Source organism: Neoarius graeffei, chromosome 20 (assembly GCF_027579695.1).
Source record: "Neoarius graeffei isolate fNeoGra1 chromosome 20, fNeoGra1.pri, whole genome shotgun sequence".
NCBI classification, from domain to species: domain Eukaryota; kingdom Metazoa; phylum Chordata; class Actinopteri; order Siluriformes; family Ariidae; genus Neoarius; species Neoarius graeffei.
The window spans coordinates 17090223-17117542 of record NC_083588.1 but is presented as its reverse complement, the minus strand read 5'-3'; the positions used below and the strand labels follow the sequence as shown (position 1 = coordinate 17117542).

Here is a 27320-nt window from a genome sequence, read left to right as displayed (position 1 = left end):
TCGATATATCGCCGAAAATTCTGTGCGCGATGCATAAAATTATTATATCGTAACTATCGAGTATTTTATGGTCATCTTCCGACTTGCGTTCGTTTCGTGTTTGTTGTGTTTGTTTAAAACCTTTTTCGGTGGTTTTCTCCCTGTCCCTCAGGCAGTAACATGAGAGACTGCCTAAGGGTAAAGAAAACAATAACATCACGCACTCACCAACCAGTCCCGGGCGACATCTCGGTGCTGAAAGGAACTTCCGGGAAGATTTTCTAGTTTTGGTTGTGTTGCCAGATTGGGTGGTTTTAAGTGCGTTTTGGCGGGTTTTGAACATATTTTGGGCTGGAAAACGTCAGCAGTATCTGGCAACACTGCCGGTGGGAAGATTTCCTGGTTCCGGTTTATAGCGCTGACTCAGTTCGTGCAATCGCTGATTTTGCATAGGCTGCCGTGTAAGCTCTGTCAATTTCAGCGACAAATTAAAAACGGAAGCGGACGAATTGGTTCCTAAAAGAACTAGTAAGGGGTCAGTCATCTGGCATTTTTTTGGATATCGCGAGGAGGACGTGGAACAGCAAATGCCAGTTTGTAAAGTGTGCAAAAAAAAAAAAAACTGCCATCACAAAAGGCAGCAGCCGGAATTATACACATCTGAGAGGCAGAGCCAGAAAACATTCAGTTCAAAAGTGTGCAAAGAGAAATTGTGTTTTGCAGATCTCTCTCTCTCTCTCTCTCTCTCGTGAATGTTCCAGTGGTTCTCAGTAGTCAGGTTAATAGCTTGGAGATCTATTTTTTTTTTTTTAAATAATTTAATGAAAGTGCACTTTTCTTATTTAGGCTAAATGTCTTTCTCAGTGTTGAGCTTGCACTTTATTGGTTTGAGCTCTGAGCAGCTCTGTATTGTGTTGCCCCTTTGTTGCAATTTTCAAGATTGTTTTTGCAGTTTGTGCCACATCTTTGTTGAATAAAAATAGTCTTATTTCAATTCAATCGTGATTAATCAAGAACATGAAAATGTAAAATGTGGTGTTGAAAACCACCTGTAAAGTTAACCAAGAATGTTATTTAATCTGCAGGGATTGTAGTGAAAACAGTAAAGAGTAAAAGTTAGATTTCATGGGGTCCTTTAGAGGAGATTTCAATATATCGAGATATATATCGTATATTGTGAAATGGAGAAAATGTATCGGGATATTCATTTTTTCCCATATCGCACAACCCTAGGTTATAGTAATGTTTGTACTGCATTTATTTATTTTTATTTAATTTTTTGTCGTCAGGCTTACAGCACTAGAAAATACTAAACATGTAAATTCCCTAATGTAGCCTCATGAACCTGACAAATGACTAATTTGTGACCTTAATGACGAATGATTGGATTTATTGGCGTGGTCCAATTATCATAATTATAAAATTACTCTAAATCAGTTTCCCACCCTTGGCTTGATTTAGCGGTGTGATCAAATGAATGTCAGAGGTTTTTTTTTGTTTGTTTGGTTTTTTTGGGTCTATTAAACTCAATTGTCACACATCAGTTTGAACATGGTTGCTATTTGTTTTCTTAGTAGGCATATCAGGTGAAAATTCAATCTAAATTGCTTGAAACTGCTCTCACTGAATGCAGAACAACATACATTTTATAGAATTGAAATGTTTATGCATTCTTGAGAGATTACAAGTCAGAGATTGAAAAATGGCTTAATTTTTAGAAAACTGCCGTAATATGATGTCTGAGGATCACATGGTCCAAAATGGGCCTCATTAACGAATGAGATCAAAAGTTTTTTCTTAACTTATTTTATTTTTGAAGATATTTACATGGAAATTGGCAGGCACATAGGTGGTTCTATACTGAATACAAAGTTTGAAAAATGTGTACAAACCAATTATGCAAATTAATATTTAATTTGTATAAATTATGCTAATTGGGTTTTTAAAAAAACTCTCTTCAGAGCTTCACCAAATAGCTTTATTTGTGCAGTATAAAGTTGATCTTAATGCTCATTTTATGCATCACAACGAAGGAGAAATAAATGTTGAATTATAAAATGTGCATAAATAAGCATTGAAAATCATTCACATCTACCATTAGTAAAAAAGGAATAAAATATTTATTTTTAATCCCCTCTTTGTGCTCTGTAGGCCTTTGTATTTCTAATTAGGGCCTACTAGTGTTTTTATATGAAAGAAAATAAATGATTGATTAATATTCACAGCTTTCAAGGCTAACCTCGAAAAAACTGCATGAGCCACATCCAATAAACAGTTTGCAGTAACCGAACTGAAATTGACACTTGCGTTTCTGACTTCTGTTTTTTGTTTTTTTTTTTTAATCTTATTCCAACCACTAAGATCTTTTATTTTTTTCATAAAAACAACTACAGTTATATTCTCAAATAGTTATTTATTTACAACCCCGATTCCAAAAAAGTTGGGACAAAGTACAAATTGTAAATAAAAACAGAATGCAATAATTTACAAATCTCAAAAACTGATATTGTATTCACAATAGAACATAGACAACATATCAAATGTTGAAAGTGAGACATTTTGAAATTTCATGCCAAATATTGCCTCATTTGAAATTTCATGACAGCAACACATCTCAAAGTTGGGACAGGGGCAATAAGAAGCCGGAAAAGTTAAAGGTACAAAAAAGGAACAGCTGGAGGACCAAATTGCAACTCATTAGGTCAATTGGCAATAGGTCATTAACATGACTGGGTATAAAAAGAGCATCTTGGAGTGGCAGCGGCTCTCAGAAGTAAAGATGGGAAGAGGATCACCAATCCCCCTAATTCTGCGCCGACAAATAGTGGAGCAATATCAGAAAGGAGTTCGACAGTGTAAAATTGCAAAGAGTTTGAACATATCATCATCTACAGTGCATAATATCATCAAAAGATTCAGAGAATCTGGAAGAATCTCTGTGCGTAAGGGTCAAAGCCGGAAAACCATACTGGGTGCCCGTGATCTTCGGGCCCTTAGACGGCACTGCATCACATACAGGCATGCTTCTGTATTGGAAATCACAAAATGGGCTCAGGAATATTTCCAGAGAACATTATCTGTGAACACAATTCACCGTGCCATCCGCCGTTGCCAGCTGAAACTCTATAGTTCAAAGAAGCAGCCGTATCTAAACATGATCCAGAAGCGCAGACGTCTTCTCTGGGCCAAGGCTCATTTAAAATGGACTGTGGCAAAGTGGAAAACTGTTCTGTGGTCAGACGAATCAAAATGTGAAGTTCTTTATGGAAATCAGGGACGCCGTGTCATTCGGACTAAAGAGGAGAAGGACGACCCGAGTTATCAGCGCTCAGTTCAGAAGCCTGCATCTCTGATGGTATGGGGTTGCATTAGTGCGTGTGGCATGGGCAGCTTACACATCTGGAAAGACACCATCAATGCTGAAAGGTATATCCAGGTTCTAGAGCAACATATGCTCCCATCCAGACGACGTCTCTTTCAGGGAAGACCTTGCATTTTCCAACATGACAATGCCAAACCACATACTGCATCAATTACAGCATCATGGCTGCGTAGAAGAAGGGTCCGGGTACTGAATTGGCCAGCCTGCAGTCCAGATCTTTCACCCATAGAAAACATTTGGCGCATCATAAAACGGAAGATACGACAAAAAAGACCCAAGACAGTTGAGCAGCTAGAATCCTACATTAGACAAGAATGGGTTAACATTCCTATCCCTAAACTTGAGCAACTTGTCTCCTCAGTCCCCAGACGTTTACAGACTGTTGTAAAGAGAAAAGGGGATGTCTCACAGTGGTAAACATAGCCTTGTCCCAACTTTTTTGAGATGTGGTGTTGTCATGAAATTTAAAATTGCCTAATTTTTCTCTTTAAATGATGCATTTTCTCAGTTTAAACATTTGATACGTCATCTATATGTTCTATTCTGAATAAAATATGGAATTTTGAAACTTCCACATCATTGTATTCCGTTTTTATTTACAATTTGTACTTTGTCCCAACTTTTTTTTTGGAATCGGGGTTGTACATGAATCAGTTTGATTTGAAAAAATAAGTAGGTAAAGCAATGAAAACTCACTTCAAAGTCTCCCGTGAAGCACAACATCAAAACTAGCAGACGGAAAATTTTGCTGAATCCTTCATCAGAAACCGTGAGAGCGAGAGAACATCCTAATAACAGTTATCTAATTGATATTCACGAGTAATCCAGTTGGAAACTGATCAGAAGAGAGAGCCTGCGCGCTTTCCCATGACTCAAAGCACCGGCAGTTTCTCGGCGTCCCGCGAGCAGAGAGTGCACTCTGTTGTGCCGTTACTCCCAAAGTACTGAACAGATCTTAATGAGAGAAATTTCTCTGGAAAGCAGAGATGGACAATTTTTCAAGAGGTAAGCAATGACCGATCTGGAAACTTGGATAAACATCTGCATGCAGGATTTTTACAGCACAGCCAGCGAGTGTCTGATCTGCCTACTTGTACTGATTGTTGTTGACCTGCCTTATGCTGTGTTCACACTTATACCGGTACGGTAGTGGTATAACTGTATCGATACAAAGTATACCGGTACAGTTTAGTGCATCTGTCCACACTAGCGAGAAATGTTTGCGGTTTTCTTTCACGGTAGTTGAAATGCGTGTGCATGAAATGTTTCCGTGGTTACCGAGCAACTTCCTTCCGAGAATATGGCGGATGAAACAACGTGTGTGCGCTTTTTGTTGTCAATGTACAGTCTGTATTTCTGGTGGTCATTTATTCAGTCGAATCGTATAAAACGCGCGAGGCAGTTGAGAAAGAAACAAAGAAAACGAATCTCCCTTTCTCCCCCCTCACTTTCTCCCTCTTCCCTTCTCTTCCCCTCCCTTTCTCCCTCTTTCCTTCTCTTCCCCTCCCTCCCTCTCCCTTTCTCCCCCCTTTCTTTGCTCCATGTAGCTCCACGGTCATTTTGAGCCATTTTGACGTTTTATTTACAGCTGGAAAGCACGTGCGTATTGTATTGTATGAATAACCCGGAAGACGTAGGAATTTGTATTTGTATTGATACAGAACCGCTTCATCTGTCCACACTACAGCGAAGCGCTACAGTACCGATACTGTACCGGCACGAAACCCGTACATTTGTGGGTTTCGTACCGATAGTTATACCGCTACAGTACCGGTATAGTTGCTAGTGTGGACAGGTGTTGCGGTACGAAAGTAGTTTCATATCGGTACAAAATCCCTAGTGTGGACAGGGTAATAGAGGACCAAAGACAGCAGTCATCGTTCCCCCCCCAAGTATGTAAAGAGGGGGAAAAAAAACTGGTTTATATGTCTTTATTCCATTTTCTCAAAGTTGGTCTTTGCGCCTCCATCTTAACCAAGAGCCAGAAGCAGGTCGAGATGCTGTGCTTCAGAAATACAGTTGCTTTTCACTCATGTTTTATTGATATGTTTTTATCTCTTGGCCTATCTGGGCTGAAAAGTCATGGGTGGGTGCTCGTGGTTTCAGCTAAGAGCAGCAGTTTTTAGTAGAGTGAATTTTCCCAGGGCTCATTGCTGCAGCACCATTTATCATGTCTGCTCACGTTCTCCTCTCGCACATGTTCACTGGAAATGATTAACCCAGGCAGTAGGATGTAAACGGCACACTGCCATCAAGGTCAGGCAGTGGACCCTTTGTATTGCCCACTACTTCCTTGCGTTTTGTGAACAAACCCAATATCCACTTTAATCCAGCACGCGTTAAAAGTGAACCTACAGCTCCGGTTAGCACGTGTTAATCCTTCTCACTAATGTGGCGTGGCACAGTTGATGTCCCATTTGCGATGGAACTTGTCTTGGAAGCCAGATGCGCTGGCTTAGCAGGTCTTACCTGATGGCTCAACAAGCAGGAAGAGGTGGAATAATGCTGGAACCCCCAGTCTTGCAGGTAGGACGTGATCGTTCCTAGCAGGCCCTAAAAGCAGGGACCAACCTTGTGCATTTGTTATCACCAGCCAGTGTTTGTGCAATAGTAGCAGTGTGTACACACATCATGAGCACGTGTACCCTTCTTGTTCTACTCCCCCAGTTAGTTAGGCTGATTTGATATCAATACGTTATATAATTTGTAATTTACTTCCTAGTCACGTTTCCGTATACATTTGATGAATAAAGGCATCCTGATTGTGTTCTTAGCATTTGAAAAAGGTAGCCGTTTCTGTCTTGCTCTGTAGTGTGAACCCTGTACGTTTTTGGGAATAGAGAGGTTCTGGTTCTGATATTAGCATTCAGAAATGTGTCCGTTAAGCTCAGCAGCAGTGCCAAACTGCTTATGGACTGATTCTCCCAGATTTATCAGTGTAACTTCAGGATGAGAGCAAATTGTCAGTGCTGGAGCTCAGCAGAATAAAGTGTTCAATATCTAACGTCCTTCACCCCTCGGATCGTTTCTCTTTCCGCAGCAGCTTGCTGATTTGAATACTACCATGATTATACAATTTGCACATAACTGAAAAACGGCTATGTTCTTTCCTCATGCAGATCCTGTTCTTCAGGTCCCAACCCATGTGGCTGAGTAAGTACTCTTCTGCTGTCTTTGTATGTTTGTGCTCAAAGAACACAGGAACTATGCTGAAGGAAGTTGCTGAGCCAGCACGATTCTTCCTGTGTGCAATATCATGTACAATCATTTCCGCAGATAAAAAAAAAAACTTCTCTCTTCCCTCCCCCTCCCCTCCTTTGCAGGCCTGCGTTTCTGCCTGACCCTAATGATGGAAGCCTGTACTCACTAGGAGGGAAGAACAATGAGGGACTGACGGTGAGCAAGCGAGAGGGAGAATTCACAGAGAAAGAACGCTTCCCTTTTCTGAGGAAAGCTTAAGAGTAGGGGCTTTTTAGGAAGTTTTTGGTTTTCTGATGTACAACCCCGATTCCAAAAAAGTTGGGACAAAGTACAAATTGTAAATAAAAACAGAATGCAATGATGTGGAAGTTTCAAAATTACATATTTTATTCAGAATAGAACATAGATGACATATCAAATGTTTAAACTGAGAAAATGTATCATTTAAAGAGAAAAATGAGGTGATTTTAAATTTCATGACAACACATCTCAAAGTTGGGACAAGGCCATGTTTACCACTGTGAGACATCCCCTTTTCTCTTTACAACAGTCTGTAAACGTCTGGGGACTGAGGAGACAAGTTGCTCAAGTTTAGGGATAGGAATGTTAACCCATTCTTGTCTAATGTAGGATTCTAGTTGCTCAACTGTCTTGGGTCTTTTTTGTCGTATCTTCCGTTTTATGATGCGCCAAATGTTTTCTATGGGTGAAAGATGTGGACTGCAGGCTGGCCAGTTCAGTACCCGGACCCTTCTTCTACACAGCCATGATGCTGTAATTGATGCAGTATGTGGTTTGGCATTGTCATGTTGGAAAATGCAAGGTCTTCCCTGAAAGAGACGTCGTCTGGACGGGAGCATATGTTGCTCTAGAACCTGGATATACCTTTCAGCATTGATGGTGTCTTTCCAGATGTGTAAGCTGCCCATGCCACACGCACTAATGCAACCCCATACCATCAGAGATGCAGGTTTCTGAACTGAGCGCTGATAACAACTCGGGTCGTCCTTCTCCTCTTTAGTCCGAATGACACGGCGTCCCTGATTTCCATAAAGAACTTCACATTTTGATTCGTCTGACCACAGAACAGTTTCCCACTTTGCCACAGTCCATTTTAAATGAGCCTTGGCTCAGAGAAGACGTCTGCGCTTCTGGATCATGTTTAGATACGGCTTCTTCTTTGAACTATAGAGTTTTAGCTGGCAACGGCGGATGGCACGGTGAATTGTGTTCACAGATAATGTTCTCTGGAAATATTCCTGAGCCCATTTTGTGATTTCCAATACAGAAGCATGCCTGTATGTGATGCAGTGCCATCTAAGGGCCCGAAGATCACGGGCACCTAGTATGGTTTTCCGGCTTTGACCCTTACGCACAGAGATTCTTCCAGATTCTCTGAATCTTTTGATGATATTATGCACTGTAGATGATGATATGTTCAAACTCTTTGCAATTTTACACTGTCGAACTCCTTTCTGATATTGCTCCACTATTTGTCGGCGCAGAATTAGGGTGATTGGTGATCCTCTTCCCATCTTTACTTCTGAGAGCTGCTGCCACTCCAAGATGCTCTTTTTATACCCAGTCATGTTAATGACCTATTGCCAAATGACCTAATGAGTTGCAATTTGGTCCTCCAGCTGTTCCTTTTTTGTACCTTTAACTTTTCCAGCCTCTGATTGCCCCTGTCCCAACTTTTTTGAGATGTGTTGCTGTCATGAAATTTCAAAATGTCTCACTTTCGACATTTGATATGTTGTCTATGTTCTATTGTGAATACAATATCAGTTTTTGAGATTTGTAAATTATTTCATTCCGTTTTTATTTACAATTTGTACTTTGTCCCAACTTTTTTGGAATCGGGGTTGTAGATCACAAACTGAAATTTAACCGTCATGCTGTCCGTGACCTTATGTGGACGATATGGACAGGCCCCAAAAATCACATCACTGGCAGGTCCAACTGATGGGAATTTAACCCTCTGGGGTCGAGAACTTTGCCAGCGAAGCTCTGCAGGTTTAGAATGAGTAGGTTATGTATTTAGATTAATATCTTTGCGAGTTTATCATACAAGCATGATAAACATATTGACAAACTTTTTTTTTTATACTTTTACACTTTCCTATGCGCCCACTGCCAAATAACACATTTTTAAATTAGATGAAATGTCACCTTACTCATTCTCACCAGAGTCGGAGCCCTGAGTACCCACTTATGCATTCATAACAGACTATTTGCTTGGTAACGGCATGATGATCACTTTCACGCTTTCGGTTTTGATTGGTTTCTCTTTCGCAGTGGGAACGCACACCGTAAACAGGATTAAAATCTGTGAGGCATAGTTTAGACCAGGGCTTTTCAAAGTGTGGGGCGCGCCTCCCCTAGGGGGCGCCAGAGTTCTTCGGGGGGGCGCAACATGAGGAAAAATAAACCAGAATAAGTTACTATTGCGGACATTTAGCGAACTTCAGCTAGCCTTTGCCAGAGACAAAATGGATCGATTTTTAGTACCTAAAGCTACAGTGAGTGAGGAGACAGAGTCTGGGCCAGGCAAATAAAGAAGGAAGTATGACCACGATTATTTAAAGTTTGGATTTTCATGGACTGGATCTGAAGATGCTCCACTGCCACAGTGTGTTGTCTGCCAAGAGGTGCTAGCTAACGATGCTATGAGATGTTTAAAATGTGTAAAACGATGTTTTTAAAAAAAAAAAGCACGTTTAAAATGTGTAAAAAAAAAAAAAAAAAAAGGCTTTTAAAAAGCACAGATGTTTAAAATGTGTAAAATAAGATGTTTAAAAAAAAGCAGATGTTTAAAATGTGTAAAAAAAAAAAGTTTTTAAAAAGCACAGATGTTTAAAATGTGTAAAAGGAAAAAAAGTGTACAACAACCATTTTTTTAAATACGAATGGAACATTAAGTATAGCAGCAACAAAAATTGTAAGGGGGGGGGCTGTTGTTTATTTGCTCTCTGAGGGGGGGCTGACTCTCCCACACTTTGAAAACCCCTGGTTTAGACTATTTGGAAGTGAAACCTTTGTTGCGAAATGCGCTTCGGATGATTCAGGACAGCAATTCAATTTCAGGACAGCGAATCAATTCAATCTTGAGAAATGTGATACTGATGATGATTGGTGCCCTTTATTTATTTTTATTTATTTATTACTTCAACTCGATCCAGCCGAAGATCAACTCGAGTAAGTGTGACTATTTCTTATGAGCGTATCGGTGCGCTGTAGTGCATACACAGGAAAAATAACTGGGCAGTTTTTCTGGAGTTAAAAGTATTTTCCTCAAAAACAGTTAATTTTGTTCTATTTTGAGTTTAAAGAATAAAACTGAATGGGAGCAAAATTAGAGTAATCAAAATTAGAGTAATTGTGTAACAGAGTTGGTTGTGGCTCTGAACCAGGGCTTTGAACCGGTTCAAGGAATGAAAACGAAAACCGGGAACTTTTTCTATTTCACATGGAACAGAAACGAAACCAGAAACTTTATTTTTCATGTTCCGGAACAGAAACGCTTATTAAAAATAATGGTAACCGGTTAATACCGGTTTTTATTTCGTTCCTCAAAGTTTCCGTAGCCTACAAATAAGTCATTCTTCTCCTGCACAAGTTTCTATGACCCGCTGGCGTTCACTTCCTGTGTGACGTTCGTTGACTGAATGGAGAGAGCGGGAGGGTGGACTACTATCACGTCTCCACATCTTAAATAAGAGGTAAATATTGCAGTCTATCGTTATTCAAAAACGTCAATTTCAAACACGATATCAATATATTTGTCCACGTTAATGAGAGGCTCGCGAACATTAAATGACGTTAACCTCTGTTAGCCCATCAGTGCATACAGGGCTTTCCACTAAGGCTCATACTAGCCAGCCATGACAAACAAGTAGCCAGCCGGGGGGGGGGTGTTAAACACAAAATAAACTCCGCCGAGTGCGCGCGCGCACACACTACTGCCTCCGCCGAGTGCGCGCGCGCACACCACATGTCGGGGCCGCGGATCAGCGAAGTCGGCGGGGAATTTGTGGTTATTATCGGTACAAACAGCGCGAATCACAACTTAAATGAGTGCGGTTCAGTTTGACATTGTCAGTCCGTTAGATAAACATTTAATTTTATTAAAATCGAAAATTAATATTTAGAACCTGTGGGCTACAAAAATAATAGTCATTAAAGTAGCCGGCTGGACTTAATTGTGTGCCGGCTGTATGGCCGGCAGCCGGCGCTTGTGGAAAGGCCTGACTAGCCTTTGGTAACACACTAAACGAATTCTCTTTCATTTTTGGCACTTTTTCTGTTTGTGTAGATGGGAAGACATACTGAGAATCCAAATCGCCAACATTTGAAATAATTGTTTTGAATTATTTCTTGTCTTATTTAATGAAGGTTGTAATAGAATTAGCCTACATTTGGCTTAAGCTGGATGAGACAGAGACATAATTTTATAGCCATTTGTTAAACATCTGACAGGGAACGTAATTAACCGTTCCGGGAACGAAATTTTTTTGTTCTAACCGGTTCGGGAACGTCTATTTAATGGTGGAACCCAAAACCGGAAACGTTAAAATTCCGTTTCTGTTCGGAACGAACCAACAGGGGAAAAATTCTGGTTCAAAGCCCTGCTCTGAACTGAATAAAATAGTACAAGAGTTAATTTCAAGACACACTGAATCGAGTCAAATACCAAAGTAAAGTCAAATACCAGATAAATGAAGCTGTTGTAAAAAGCACTTTTAGAACTGTGTTGGAATGTGTGAAAAAACATGACCTTACCCATTGTGATGAACCGTTTTGATCACCTGACCTGATGGGATTAAGAGTGGGAGAGGTTTTCACTCCTCTCATTGAATGGAATGGAATTTTTTTTTTTTTTTTTAAACTCTTCTCATTGAATACCCCTCCCACTGCCAACCCTTTATCCCAATACAATAGGACACAAAGTTTGTGATGGCCAGTTGATTGTCCAAATCAATGGAGCACATTTAAGTTTGTGCTTGATGCATTCCAAAGACTGAACAGAATCACCTCAAGTGATCAAAACGGTTCGTCACAGTGGGTAAGGTCATGTTTTTTCACACGTTCCAACACCGTTCTAAAACTGCTTTTTACAACAGCTTCATTGATCTGTTTTATGATTGTACTTTATACATACTACATGGATATTATTGTAGCTGAACTTGTGCGGAATACAAAAAGTCATATGACAACAAATCCTAGAAGTATTTTCAGAAATTGACAACGAAATCGGAGCATGCCAAAATCATTAGTGCCAGAAAATACCCGGAGGGTTAAGTTTTGCATGAGTATTAGAGGAAGCCGTTTGTGAGGTCATCGCCGATATAATTTCTTGTCATTACAGAAACTGCCCTTCACCATTCCCGAGCTGGTCCAGGCTTCCCCTTGCCGCAGTTCTGATGGAATCCTTTACATGGGTGAGTTTAACATGTTTGGTTTATAAACGCAAATGATTGCACTGGTGCATCAGATTTTGTGCCACTGGCTGAAATTCCTACACAATTCTGTCTTTCATGAAATTAGTTTGTTTAGAAAGATCACCTGTTTTTAAGGTGGAGAACGACCAACAAAACACTACTATTGCAACTAGAGCAGATTCACGCAGGCAGGCAGATTTGAAAAGCAATTAAAATGAACCTTCCTGTCAGCTATAGCCCAAGGCTATCATTATTTGCCACCTGAGATGTCAGGGATATGCAAAACTAATATGCATGTGGTTAGTGTCACAATTTCTTTATTGCTTGCAGCAGTGTTTTTTTTTTTTTTTTTTTTTTTTTTTTTTCCCCCCCCCAGATCTATAGCCACAGCGTTTGAGTTTTTCCCTGCTTGACCACGTACTGCACCTTTTTGTTCCCACTTCTGTCCCCAACATTTGCTTCTCAGTCCTTTTATTTAATTATCATACTGTGTCACCCAGTGTTACTAAATAAATCTCAATGGCTTCATTGCTCATTTTTCAATTGCTCCTTGAAACCCCCTACTGTTAGAATAAACTGCAATTATGCATAGTGGAAAAATGGGCTGGTGCTAAACCAGGGGTGGGCAATTTATTTTTTCCATGGGGCCACATGAGAAACAGAATTTTGTGGAGGGCCGGACCAAAAGGCTGAACTAAATTCTGCATAATATTTACTGTATTTCTTTATATAAAGCAGTAAATAATTGTTTTTACAAGCTGCTAAGATTGGTAAGAGTATGGAAAAAAACGAGGTTGCCTTACAAAAAATGTCATTTATTCAATCAAATTTCCCAAAACAATGGTTAACAAAATATGAACGTTTGTACTTTTTTTTTCCCCCAGTCACATTCACCCCAAAACACAATAAAGACATCACAATATTGTCTTTCTACTCCACATATCAAGCAAGATACATCATATTATAATAATGATGCCCACATTTGTAGTCTAATCCCCTCATTTGGTGTTTTTCGGATCTGCTCTCCGCAAACTAAACACACGGCTTTATCTCCGACTTCAGTAAATAAATACTTAGCAGTCCATGTTTTGTTGAAAGCCCTGCATTCGGCATCTACCTTTTCTTCTTTCTGAGGACGTTTTGGGGGCTAAAGTCTTCTTGTGACCTGCTCGCAACAATGTCGATTCGGTGTAGGTAGCAGATCTACAGATCGGCTCAGGCTCCGGCGCCTGCTGGTGACGTCATACTATGTGATTTGGCTGGACCGTTTGAAGGATGACGTACAAGTTTGTGGTTGGTCTGGACAAATTACGGGATTAGGCCAAAAAAAAAAAGTGTTTCCGGTAACCCGACCGATCGAGAATTTCTGCGTCGAAATTCCCGACCGTAAAGTTTTTATTACAAATTTCCCTCGATATTTTAGTGTAAGCGGCGTTAGTTTGTCATAATTTTTTGTTTCAACGCATTCAAGTTGTGAAAGAAACGATAAAAGTAAAATGTTTCGCCACTTCTATCAGCCCTCCTGCATAAACATGGAAGCGCACTTGTATACTGAAGGAGGAAGGGAAAACCGAGCCGAGGCGCCATTTTGAATCCTCATTCAAGGCTGTAATGCAAATTGCTTCCTCTTCAGTATTCAAGTGCACTTCCATGGCAGGGAAAAACACCACTACATTTTGCCGCCTATGTAGTCCCCTTTTTATACAAATAGGAGTCATTCAGGATTCAGCCATGTTTTTGCTCGACCCAAGTTCTACAGTAGGCTACACTAGGCCGTCTGCTTTTAATAGAAGTAGCCTAGCCTAGGACGTTATTTTCACGTTATTTCTTGATAAGGTGTTTTCACGTTATTACATGAAAATATCATGAAATAACGTGATAATTTCGTATCATGAAATTACGTGATGTTATGTTATTACATGATAAATATATTGTAAAAACGTGATAACTTTAACAATATCTTTTCATGTAATTACTTGATTCTAAGCCAATTTTTTTTTTTTTTTGAGTGTGGCAGCAATACGCTTCCGTAGATCATAACTCGAACTCTTGCGATATTTTTATTTATTTATTTATTTTTTATTCATTTAAAGATTTAAAACACTTATTTTATGATGTGTGGTATAAAGGATTCTGTGCCAAAATCCTATTTTGTAAGATGTTTACTTGTGATAATTTTTTCGAACAAGATAAAAAAAAAATTAAGAAAAAAAAACTTTCCTACCTACCGACCTTATTTTAGTATTTCATGTTACCTGAAACACTTTTTTTGGCCTTAGGTTTCATGGGATTTCATGTCGCGCACATTGCGTTTTTGTTGAACACAACTTCAAAATAAAAGCAATGCACATTCAGTCCATGCATGAGGTAAAATTAGAAATACATTTATTTTGTAATTTCTAATTAACCTTACGCGGGCCGGTCAGAATGAACCAAAGGGCCGGATGCGGCCCGCAAAATGCCCAGGTCTGTGCTAAACTGTCTTAACTGTTCTGAATCATAATCTTGGTTCAGCATGGGCTCCACAAATCCCTTCCCACTCTTCATTGTGCTTGTCTATGAGAAGGAGCCAATCCACAGTGTGTAGGGATATACGGTCTCGTGCACTATTAACCACCCAGAGAGGATGTAGGGATAGTTTTCAGTAGATTAAGCCAACCACCCAACGAATGTGATGGATTCTCAAATAGTTAATGATCAAATCTGCTTAGTATAGTCTGTGGTTTGGGTCTTTCCACAAACAACTTGGCTAGGTCAACACCAGGAAGTCTACTTGGTTCAGTCATCAGTGTCGCACATAGTTTATCGGTGTTCTCGCGTTTGTTTTTCACATCTGGGAGGATTTTACTAGTCTACGCTGAAAGTTATTTCAGAGTAAAAACACAGGGATGAGTCATGTCCGCATAAGAAGGAGCTGTGGTGAATAATGTACATGGTAGCTGTTTAAAGCAGTCAAAATAGAAAATTACTCTGAAGGGGGAAGTATTTGAGAAGCACATGCGGCCATGGCTATTTCCCCCAAAATCTGACCATGTTGTTTGAGTTGGCTGTTGTTTTTGCCGTGTACCGCTCCACGAGGAGCCCAACATGTTTATAGATGAGTACTTTGTAGCTTGTGCTGTAGCACAACCTGAACATCCTGTCCTCACTGTGTGCTTCTGTTCTTCCAGGTAAAAAACAGGACGTGTGGTATGTGGTAGATCTGCTGACAGGAGAAAAGCAGCAGACTCTCACCTCCTCTTTTGCTGAGACACTGTGCTCCTCATCATCGCTACTTTACCTAGGTCGCACAGGTGAGATCGGGCCGTACGTCTCGTCACACAATCTTTACAAGCATAAAAAATTCAATTTGATATCAATTCAGGTTTAGCAATAGATATTGTGACCGAGCAGCTTTATCATCACTTTGCTCCTGTAGAGGATGGTCCCATATGGACAATCTACAGATGCGCTGAGAAGATGGATCCGGACACTTAGATTTGCGACAGTGGCTTCGGACTGCAGTTGTCGTGAACAGTTTTGCACTCAAGTCTCGATCAGTGTTGATAACTTCAACAAAGCAGACTTCATGTTAAAAGTAGAATGAATTTCCTGGTTTCACAGTTGCACTCTTGACCACATAGGTCACACTTGGAGAGGCATGTTATTTATAATCACACTATCTGTTATGACCCAAATGAGGATGGGTTCCATTTTCAGTCTTTTCTGTCAAAGCTTCTTCCTCCTGTGGTCTCGGAGAGTTCTTCTTTGGCACCGTTGTCTCAGGCTTGCTCATCAGGGATAATTAAGTTATTTATTAATTAATTCGATCTCGTCATACATGGCCACGCGCCTTGTCGGCTATCAGCTCGTGCACGACTCGTTTTTGTGGAATAACTGTTTTATTCTATCCACATTCGCTGGATTTTTGAGAAACGGAGCTGCTTTTTTTTTTTTGCAAATTCGATAAATAAGACATTTACACTACCGTTCAAAAGTTTGGGGTCACCCAGACAGTTTTGTGTTTTCCATGAAAAGTCACACTTTTATTTACCACCATAAGTTGTAAAATGAATAGAAAATATAGTCAAGACATTTTTCTGGCCATTTTGAGCATTTAATCGACCCCACAAATGTGATGCTCCAGAAACTCAATCTGCTCAAAGGAAGGTCAGTTTTATAGCTTCTCTAAAGAGCTCAACTGTTTTCAGCTGTGCTAACATGATTGTACAAGGGTTTTCTAATCATCCATTAGCCTTCTGAGGCAATGAGCAAACACAGTGTACCATTAGAACCAGTGCTTAATTTGTGAAGTGGGAGGTCCCGGAATGCAGGAGGTGGGTGGGTCCGGCGACTCAAAAAAAAAAAAAAAACTTTACGCGCACACGCCTATTGTGTGTTTAAAAAAATAATATCAGACATTATGATCTTAGAAAACGCTTTAGTGACGAACAGTTACAGACAGTAATATGTCGTGATATGTTATAAAATATTTTTTTATTAGGCTATATATATTAAATTATATATTACATTTATCTTCTAAAATAACAGACTGTACTCATATCACAACCGGTTTATTTCACCATTGGAGATCAGATCACACAAGACATGCGTTACATGACTCATTTTAAGGACTTAAGTAGGGTATTTAAAAGCATCTTTGATCTGATCCATTTAAATAGCTGCCGGAACACCGAATGGAATGAAAATAGCTGCCGGATCCGACGACGGAGGTTCCGGATCTTGTTCCGTCATGTTCCGGGTCAAATTAAGCCCTGATTAGAACACTGGAGTGATAGTTGCTGGAAATGGGCCTCTATACACCTATGGAGATATTGCACCAAAAACCAGACATTTGCAGCTAGAATAGTCATTTACCACATTAGCAATGTATAGAGTGGATTTCTGATTACCGTATTTTCTGGACTATAGAGCGCACCTGTATACAAGCCGCATCCGCTCTATTTTTAAAAAAAAAATAAAAAAAAGATATACAAGCCGCACCGGGCTATAAGCCGCAGATATCTATGTTGAAAAATTAGATATTTACTGCATGTACAGAACGATTTTGTACTGTAAATGTACATGTGTGTACCTGAACAGATTCTTTCCGAACAGTGCCTTTTAACACGGCAGCAACTTTGCTGATTAAAACGGAACAGAACCAAGAGAAAATAACCGGTATTTATTTGCCTTCATTTCTCCTGTGTTTGAAACCACAAGTCACTTTAATCATCTTCGCTGGATTTGAAAATAATTACCAGTTAGTAATTTGTCGTGCGTGTTCTATCTGCTAAAGATCTGCTAATTCTTCTATCTTATTTTTGATTCTACTTCCGGTTAGAGCGCCCCTAGTGGTGGAAGAAAAATCCACAGAATAGCCGCACCTTTGTATAAGCCGCATGGTTCAAAACCTAGGAAAAAAGTAGCGGCTTATAGTCCAGAAAATACGGTAGTTTAAAGTGATCTTCATTGAAAAGAACAGTGCTTTTCTTTCAAAAATAAGGACATTTCAAAGTGACCCCAAACTTTTGAACGGTAGTCTATACAAAACGTCCGACAAAATTATTTTTGCTTAGAATTAGTGCTGTCAAGTGATTAAAATATTTAATCGCAATTAATGTCGCGACTGTCATAGTTAACTCGCGGTTAATCGCAATTTAATCGCACATTTTTGTCACATGAAAAACCATTGTAATTCTCTTATCAGCATAAAAAAGTGAATGGGCTTGCTTTGTACCACTGTTTTTTTTTGTTTTGTTTTGTTTTGTTTTTTTTATTGCAGAGCATAACACATCTTGTCACAGCCACTGACATCCATAACTTCCATATTAGATGAGAAAACCAAGGGATGAAAAATAAAGTGCATATCACTGAAAATAAAAGTTTTATTTTCCTCTTCATTAGTTTCTTTTGAAGAGAAGTATTTGCCATAAAATAAGAAAAAAACAGATAAAAATAAAAACGTTCATCATGCGTTCAAAAACGTTCATTATAGTGTGGCACTATTATCTAATGCTCACTGCTTATAACTCTACACCTACCCGGTGGAGATGAGCTGGGAAACTGAAGACTGAAGGAACAGTATCGAAAAGTATTTTTCCAGTCTCACCTGTGAAAGGTAATCCCATGTGATCTCGTTTGGACGGTAAACCTGTTGGTACAGTTAAACGCAGCACATGAACGAGGCATCTTTATTCTCGGCTACTGTCTAGACGCTATACCAGAGACGGTTGAAGAATCTCCACTTTGCCCCATCCAATATGGCGGCGAGGATGTTTATATGTCTATGCCTTTCTCTATCACTCACACGTACTCTTATTGAAGCAGCGCGCGACAAGCCTCAACAGGAACTACGGCTGACTTGCAGGGCCAAATTAGAATTTGCGTTAACGGCACTATTTTTTTTTTTAAATTTATCGCATTAAATTGAGATCGAGTTATTGCGTTAACTTTGACAGCACTACTTAGAATGTAAACAAACTGGCGAAAATGACAGTAGCAATTTGGAGGGAAAATAAAAAAGGGATGTTCTTACCATCAAATACTTTTTATTCCATGTTTCAGTTGTCTTTTTTTTGGGGGGGGGGTTCAAGTAGAGGTTTTTATTTCATCCTGCAGTTGATTTCAGCAACATGCTGTGCAATTCTGTTTTCTTCTACTCACGGTATGAGCTGAAAGCCAAGTTAGTAGAGTAGCCAATCAGAGTGCACGATTGCTCATATCCAGTGAATGTGGATATAATAGATAATTTTATCCCTAATTTATTAGTTCATACATTTTAAAATCTTTTTTTTTTTTCTCTGTAAAGCTGCTTTGCGACATTGTTATTAAAAGCGCAATACAAATGAATTGACTTGACTTTACAGAAGTCAGAATGGAGATGTGCAGAAAGTACATAATGAGCAAGCCGGAGGCAAGAAAAGATTTCCTGAGGCTATATGAGGAAGAAACTTTAACTTGAATCCTTGAAAAGAGTGGTATAATATTTTAAATCGTTACAGTTTTAGAGTAAAGGCATACTGTATGTCTTTACTGTGTTGCAGGTTTGTAGGACTCGAGTCCGACTCGTGACTTGACGTGGACTTGAGCACTGATGGCTCTGACTTGGACTCGTGCATTAACTGCATTCGGACTCGTAAATTGGAGACGAGGACTCTAATTTTTTTTTCTTTATTTTTTGTAACATGCCGCCATAATTTGGCATGAGATTTTTATATCTGCATCAATCTTTGTACTAATTTCATGCAAGAGTGTCACACTTGCACACCTTGGCACGTGCATCAGATAGACTCTGGGGCATGCTCTGGACAGCATGTACGCCAAGCGGACTCTCAGACACGCTTTAAACGACTCGCACCTGCACAGGATTAAGGCGCAATCGGCGCGTCTATATAAAAACTGTGAGAACACACTTTGCAAAGTATTGAGTTGCGTTGCTGACACATTACCGAGCCTTATTTCCTTGTTTGGTTTCCTGATCTCTGATTTCCTGTTTCTCGTCTTTGATTCTGCTTCGTCTACAATAGCCTGTTTGTGCCTCGCTCAACCTATTGCCCGATTGACGATTTTGTCTGTCGTTCTGAATCGTTTACCCGTCTTCACTTGTATTAATAAACACACCTTCTGCACTTACATCCGTCTGACAGAATACTTCGCACTCCCTGACAGAGAATGCACATTCACCTGTTCATGCGTCATGTTCAGGAACAAACTAATGTTAATGGCGCTGAAACAGCCACCGTCAAATGGTGTGGTTGCAGGGTTCTCCACGAGGAGTTTTAGAGGGGCGGGCCGCCCCCCTTTCTGTGATTCCCGCCCCCGTTTAATTTCTGCCGCCCCTTTACAAAAGGAAGAGAAGTCCCTTTGTTTTCTTTGTGACAGATAGCCTTTCTCTGTTGGAGTTCCGACAAAGTACACTACAGACAAAAAAATTACATCACTGTGTTCAGGAGAGCCTTGTGGCGCTCAGTGTGAAAGAATTTTGTGAATATCTCCTTCTGTTTTCGTGTAAATCCCTGTTGTTTGGAGGGAGCACTCTGAGGAAAAAGTGTGCTTTCTGTGTGATACTCTCACTACGTTCAGACTGCAACCTGAAACGACCCATATCCGATTTGTTGTGAAATCCGATTTTTTTGTTAGGCCGTTCACATTCCCAATTATATGAGACTTGTATGCGATCTCCAATATGAACGGAAAACGACCCAAAAGTGTCCCGCATGCGCAAATTGACACGTAATAAGCACATCTACGTAATACGTAAACAAAAAAAAAAGCGCACTCTTCAAGTTTAATGATTTTTTGTTTGTTTGTTTAATTATCTGGTTAGTGTTAAAGTGTGAGGTCTCGTGTGTGTTTTTGTTTCTGAACTGAAATGAAAACGTGTAGCCTGGTAACGAGGGTTGACTTCTAAATGTGTCTCTAATTTCTATACAAGTGCACTACATGTTACTAGGAAGTACTGGATTTTTAAACTCTATATAGTGCACTCGAGCTTCAGTAGGCAGTCATTTGGGATACGGCCTATGTATTACCAAACTCTTAATTCAGGCTTAATAATTTGCACATATTTATTTCGTCATATTAATAAACTTTTCTACATTTTTATAAATATTTGTTTATAGCCAGCTGAATTCTGCAACTTCTCTCAGCGCTGGCTCAAGGTGCAGAAACACCAGTGCAGTTTGCTATGGAGATGAGGCGAGACCTGGCGATGTGGTTTTTGTGGCGGCAGTGGAACTCGCACAATAATCTGATTAATGTGGGCAGCAGACTAATGAGACCGAAGGTGTCAAATTACTGGAAATTTCCAGAACAATCTTATCTTGTAATACAGGATGGTTTAAGTTATAAAACAGTTTTATTTAATCAGGCTAACAGATAAACATCCAGGTCCCTACCAAATCCACCATTAGCTTGATCAATTCTATAAAAGTCTATTTAAATTCTGAAAACTGTACAAATGTTGTTTTCCACCAAAGAGGCGGGATTAGCCAATGCAGAATAGTGACCTTTGTCTCTTGTTGATGACGTGTAGGTCGCATGAATGCGACCTGTCCGGTCAGACTGCAGTCGCATGTGAAAATAACGGATATGCATCGGAATTAGGACCACATATCCAAGCGGCCTGGGTCGCATGTGAAAAAATCGGATCTGTGTCGTTCAGATTGTCAATAACAAATCGGATACAGGTCGCATATGGGCAAAAAAATCGGATATGGGTCGTTTCAGGGTGCAGTCTGAACGTAGTCTCTGTCTCTAAGCGCAACGCGCGGGTGGGGGAGGGGCTGCTCGCGCTCTCACACACACAGAAGGGAGGGGCTGCTCGCTCTCACACATGCTGCTGAGCCATTGATCAACCTTTTTTTTTTTTTTATGTCTGATATGTTGTAGATGGGAAAAGTAAAAGAAGCAAAAGTTTACTTAAGAAAGATGGCTCTCTATTTTTATTTTAAGTTATTATAACTTGTTCCTCAGGCACTCAATGTTAATAAACAGGCCTACATTTGAAATCTGTTGACCTCAGTTTTCATTCTTGCATTAGCTTTATGGAATTCATTGTATTAATTAATTTGCACTGAAGTGTGCAAATTAATTAATACAATGAATTCAAGTGTAAGTGTGTAATGTTTGATGTATGTGTTTTTTGTACCAGTCCAATTGATTCCTCTATTCTAAATGATTACTATTTGAGAGTATTTTATGCAAATGACATACGAGTGATTCCACGCTTATGGGTACTGAAATGGGGACATGAACTTATTTTTAAAAATTCACCTAAAACCATTTCTTTTTTTTTTTTACCATCAGGTCACAAAACATGTAATCTTTAATGAATGATATGTTAAAAGATAACTTTAATTTTCTGAGATGTAATAAAAACATATTTATATGCCAAAGTCAGAACGTAACAGAAGTGTTGTGGACATGTATATTCTCAATTTTAACAATGTAGAATTACTTTTTGAAACATAGGAAGGTGATGTTTTAGCAAATATAATTAATAAACATGTGTAGTAGAATAAACATACGCATTCTTTCAATAAGATTAACATGGTATATAGCTAGATTGTAACAGACGCGAGATGGACAATCGTAACAGAAGTAATGTAACAGACATCATTTTGGAACTCATAGGCTTGACTTTGGCATATAAATGTTTTTTTATTACATCTCAGAAAATTAAAGTTATCTTTTAACATATCATTCATTAAAGATTACATGTTTTGTGACCTGATGGTAAAAAAAGAAATGGTTTTAGGTGAATAAGTTCATGTCCCCATTTCAGTACCCCATAAGCGTGGAATCACTCGTATGCAAATTTGTTTCAAGGTCATCCGATTGACCACCCCCCTATATTTTCAATCCGTGGAGAACCCTGGGTTGGAGTCTTTGTTCTCGGACTCGACTCTAAATTTTTTTTTTTTTTTAAATGACTTCGACTGGACTCGGACTCGAGGTTTAGTGACTCGACTACAACACTGCTGTGCTGAATGGATGTTCAGTATGCGCTTAGATAAAAGGCGTCCTGGGATGAGCACAGGACAGTCTTAATGATTACGGTATACAAGTCTACAGTATTCGGGTGAGATTATCTGCTCAAGCAGGGTTGGATCTCTTTTGAGGGAGTTAAAGTCTTTAGCGTTTGCACACTTGTTGTTTTAAATTTAGCTACAAAAGAGACTTATCAGATCGTCAGACTGTAGCATGAGCCCTTAATAGCTGTCACATAAAAGAAGGCTTAGCAGTGCGGAGATGGTGTATTTATACACGTCTTTCCATTATACAGAACTGCATTTCTTAACCAGTCACTAAAAATGACAAGATCTGTTCTGCTCTAAGGAAGTCTTTAATAGAGCCAGCTGCTTCTGACGTTATCTTCTGTTCCTAGCAGTGACTGTACTGTGGCCTTTTTTTTTTTTAAAGAGTACACCATCACCATGTACGACACCAAGAGCCGAGAACTGCGGTGGAATGCCACGTACTCTGATTATGCTTCTACACTTCCAGATGACGACACCAAATACAGTGAGCCGCCACTTTTCATATAGTGTTGACTTTCAGGTTGGCATGTATCGTATGATATATTGGTTTCTTCTAACTGGCACAAATGGTTCCATTAAGAATATCATGTACAGCACAATAAACGCTTTTCTTTACATAGCCTGGGGCGATAACCCTGGTGAACGGGGTGGGAATGAGGAGGCAGGGGGAGAGAGAGAGAGACTGAGCAGAGCTGGTCCGCTTTTTATTAACGGGTGCTTTTCACAGCACACAAACGCACAGAATATAAAATGAAGCAAAATCGATCACAGAGTCCTGCTGTTCAATTTCAGCTCTGGTCTGAGCAGGTACAGCCAAGCTCCGTCTCTATTTGGCAGCCTACAGAGAAGGGAATAAAGCACATCAATAGGCTACCATAAACCACAAACAGGCGTAGACACTTGCTCATGACCTGCTTATTCTCCACAACTCCTTTGCAGTTTCATAGCTGGCAACTGATCATGACTTGCTCCCACACTTGGCTTTGAAGTAGAGCTGGGCGATATGGCCAGAAATATTCTCATCATATATTTTTCTACTTTTTATTTTTTAAAGGTCCCATGGCATGAAATTTTCACTTTCTGAGGTTTTGTAACGTTAAAATGAGTTCCTCTGACCTTCTTAAGTCACCCCAGTGGCTAGAAATGTCATAATGCGTAAACCAAACTATGCCCAACATTTGTCAACCCACTGTATGGATTGCCCGCCCAGCTCAAAAGTTGCCACCAAACATGGAAGTTGCGCTGTACATGGATGTGACAACACAGAAAGGAGTCTGTTTTTACTGCCGACGGGAGAGCCCCTGAAGACGCAGCGGCTTAATTTTATTTACTCCAATAATACGCCGTCGAGTCTACCTAAGACGGTGTATGTTTGTCGGAAGCATTTTCCTGAGGAATGTTTCCACAACTTGGGACAGTACAGGGCAGGTTTTGCACATCAACTGTCACTGAAGCCTGGGTCCGTACCAAGCATCCCTGCCGCATCAGCAACAAACAGCGAACAAGTAAGTGTATAACTGTTAAGTCGTTTTGCCGTGTTTTAAAATCGGTGCGTTAGCCTTGCAATGGCTACATTAGCTGTGCAGCTAACCACTTCCTGCAGTTAGCCAGGTACTCTGCGCTACAAAACCAAAAAGCATGCAGCATGCTCTGTTATAATAGCCAATCAAAACAGTTTTTACAAAGACACCCACATTTTTTTTTAAGTCACTCGTTCATTTTATTTGTTTGTTTGTTCAGTAAAAACCCAAACATTTGTTGAATTTATTTTATTTCCTCGCGTCGCACCTTAATGACGTCAGCGCGTGGTATTTTTCCCTTCGCGGTTTGTTCCTTCTCTCTCGCCATAGTAAGACACCCACATCCGCTTGTTCTGACCCACTGGAGGTAGCGTCACAGTGCTGTTAGCCAATCAGAGGTAACACGTTTACATGTCATGAATATTAATGATAAGAGCTGAAATCCTGTCGTTCTCCCGCCACCCGCTCCTCCACCAAACGAGAACAGCCTGAAACAGGAGCACCACAGCATTTTTTTCACCAAAACCGGCTCACGGCATTCATTCATACTAGAGACCACCGCACAATTAATGAAAAAACGATGCCATGGGACCTTTAAGAGCACAACATGGACTAAACCAAATGTTTGGTTTAAAATGCTGGGAAAAAAAAAAAAAGTTTTGCCCAGTAGTGAACTTTTTTTTTTTTTTTTTAAGTTAGCCTACTGGGCAAGTGAAAGCGTCTATTGAGGTTTTTCACCTGATGTCACAGGGTCACGTGACGCCCCGGTGTCCGCCATTTTGAAGGTCAAGCTAGCTAATGTCAACATCATAGTAGCTAGTATGTTACTGTAGCAATGTTTACGTTCAGTCATTTGGATGACTGTTAAAACCTTTCAGTCTCAAGTTTTTCCTTTACTGTATTTACTAGTTTACTGAGCTAGCGCGCTCGGGCAGGCTGGGAGCTAGCGCGCTCGGGCAGGCTGGGAGCTAGCGCGCTCGGGCAGGCTGGGAGCTAGCGCGCTCGGGCAGGCTGGGAGCTAGCGCGCTCGGGCAGGCTGGGAGCTAGCGCGCTCGGGCAGGCTGGGAGCTAGCGCGCTCGGGCAGGCTGGGAGCTAGCGCGCTCGGGCAGGCTGGGAGCTAGCGCGCTCGGGCAGGCTGGGAGCTAGCGCGCTCCGGCTGCTACAGTAACATACTAGCTACGATGTTGTTGACATTAGCTAGTGCTAACAGCTAGCTGCTAGTACACTGCTACAACACAGACACCGACCCTAATAATACAGTTCTTGGTCATTGCCTGGTAACAGCAAATTTATAACGGGCCATGTCTCAACAGACTAAGAAGTTATTTCAATGACATTTAATAACATTTTGTTTATCCTGAGGACCGAAAGTAAATGAAAATGTGAACAAACCTTAGCTGTAATAAGATGGCGACCACCGGCTCCAGGGACGACCCGCTGATGTAGGCATGTTACCCAGCCTGACACAAAATATTTGTAGGCATCCAAACTCTTATACGCTTTCAGATCAATACCTGTGTATGGCGATGGGTTTTTAACGACATGGGTATACAGATCATGTGGGCCGAAGTCAGGTAAAGACGAGGGCTTCGTGTACTTCCGTACGTCAGTGAACAATCCTGGTGGAAGCAGGTAAACGTCGTTCTCTAAGCCTGCTAACCTCAATTTTTGCAAATACCTCTCCCTCTGCTCGCCCTGTAAATGCCCTACGTCGCTGGATAGTGAAGGTGTTTTCTGCATCTCGCTCCTTTTTCTTTTATGTTTTTCGTTTGTCGCCTTCCTCGCATTCAAACTGATTCGAGCCGTGACGTCCAAAATGGCAGCCTCACATGACTTGGTCACGTGGGTGAAAAACCTCAATATCCTCCCCAGCTTCATGTTTTGGTTGCCTAACTGACTCGACTAAAAAGTCGTACCTGCTTCAATATAATGGCATATGGTGAGCTAGTTAATGATTGAGCTAGTTAACTTAACTTAAACAGACTAGGGGAAACAAGTATGTTAATTCCCAGGGAGGTGATATGTTTATGAATACATAAACTGTCCTCTTCAAAAAAAAAAAAAAAAAAATTAGCTTTTTTTTTGCGCCCATGTCTCTCTCTCTCTCTCTCTCTCTCTCTCTCAATATTATTTGAGTCTTTTTTTTTTTTCCTTGATGTGTTTTGATGCCAGGTTGACTGTGGAGTAACTGGGCGTTTTTATAACAGCGTTGCTCGCCACTTAATTTTGTTAAACTTCATCAGTATTTCCACATGCATGTGTTCCTGATTCAGGGGGAAAAATACAAAGAACTGGCCGTGCTAATTAGTTTGCCTGGTTCTGTGAAAAATGCATCATTACCGCAGACTTGCATTTCCTTCCAAGAAAGTCAGTGAAAATATCTGATCTGTTCCATACCTACTAACTTAGTGATGTTAATAAATACAAATTCTTGTGTTTTCAACCCATCATACCAGCTAACATTGTATATTTCTTTTTTTTTTTTTGAAACTGTTTATTTGTAGATCATTTTCATCTTTTAATACAGGAAGTTAAAACAAAAGACAAAAACAGAACATTGAACAATTACCCATATTCAAGGTCCGGGGGTGATCAGTAAATCCAAAAGGCAAAGTATCATACCCAGTACATGCATACAGTCTCATTCATTAGCTAAATAGGCTTGCCATTTCTGCCATCGTTTTTCCCCTAGATCTTTTTGGAGTCTGACTGAGTAAGTCATTTGCTCTAATACATGTAGTTATTTTACAATATTAAAGGAACAGTCCACCGTACTTCCATAATGAAATATGTTCTTCTCTGAATTGAGACGGGCTGATCCGTACCTCTCCGAGCTTTGCGCGACCTCCCAGTCAGTCAGACGCGCTGTTACTCCTGTTAGCAATGTAGCTAGGCTCAGCATGGCCAATGGTATTTTTTGGGGCTGTAGTTAGATGCGACCAAACTCTTCCACGTTTTTCCTGTTTACATAGGTTTATATGACCAGTGACATGAAACAAAGTTCAGTTACACAAATTGAAATGTGGTGACTTTCTATGCTATGGAAAGTCCGCACTATAATGACAGGCGTACTAACACCTGCGCGCTTCGACAGCGCACTGATACCTTCACTCAGGAGTTGTACCTTTTTTTTTTTTTTTTTTTTTTTTTTTTTAAAGACAGGGCGGACGGACCAGGGCATTCGCCTGCCTGGCCGTGCCCAACGAGGAGCGCTCTCGGCCGGCTTGGGAGGCAGACGGCAGCCCCTCCTGGAAGTGTGGTTTTACCATGGGC

At 40.3% G+C, this 27320-nt stretch overlaps 1 protein-coding gene across 2 annotated transcripts in view; it reads left to right on the top strand.

Annotated features, from left to right (window-relative positions):
• Positions 1-27320, top strand: part of LOC132868457 (serine/threonine-protein kinase/endoribonuclease IRE1-like) — a 118281-nt gene that overhangs the window by 42090 nt on the left and 48871 nt on the right. The window contains exons 3-7 of one of the 2 annotated variants that reach the window (XM_060901348.1): positions 6481-6514; positions 6685-6757; positions 11931-12003; positions 15174-15296; positions 22909-23010. In XM_060901348.1, coding sequence (XP_060757331.1) covers positions 6481-6514; positions 6685-6757; positions 11931-12003; positions 15174-15296; positions 22909-23010 — 405 coding nt within the window. Of the gene's footprint in view, positions 1-6480; positions 6515-6684; positions 6758-10181; positions 10285-11930; positions 12004-15173; positions 15297-22908; positions 23011-27320 lie in introns of those variants that run through there. The other variant, XM_060901349.1, reaches the window with a different exon arrangement.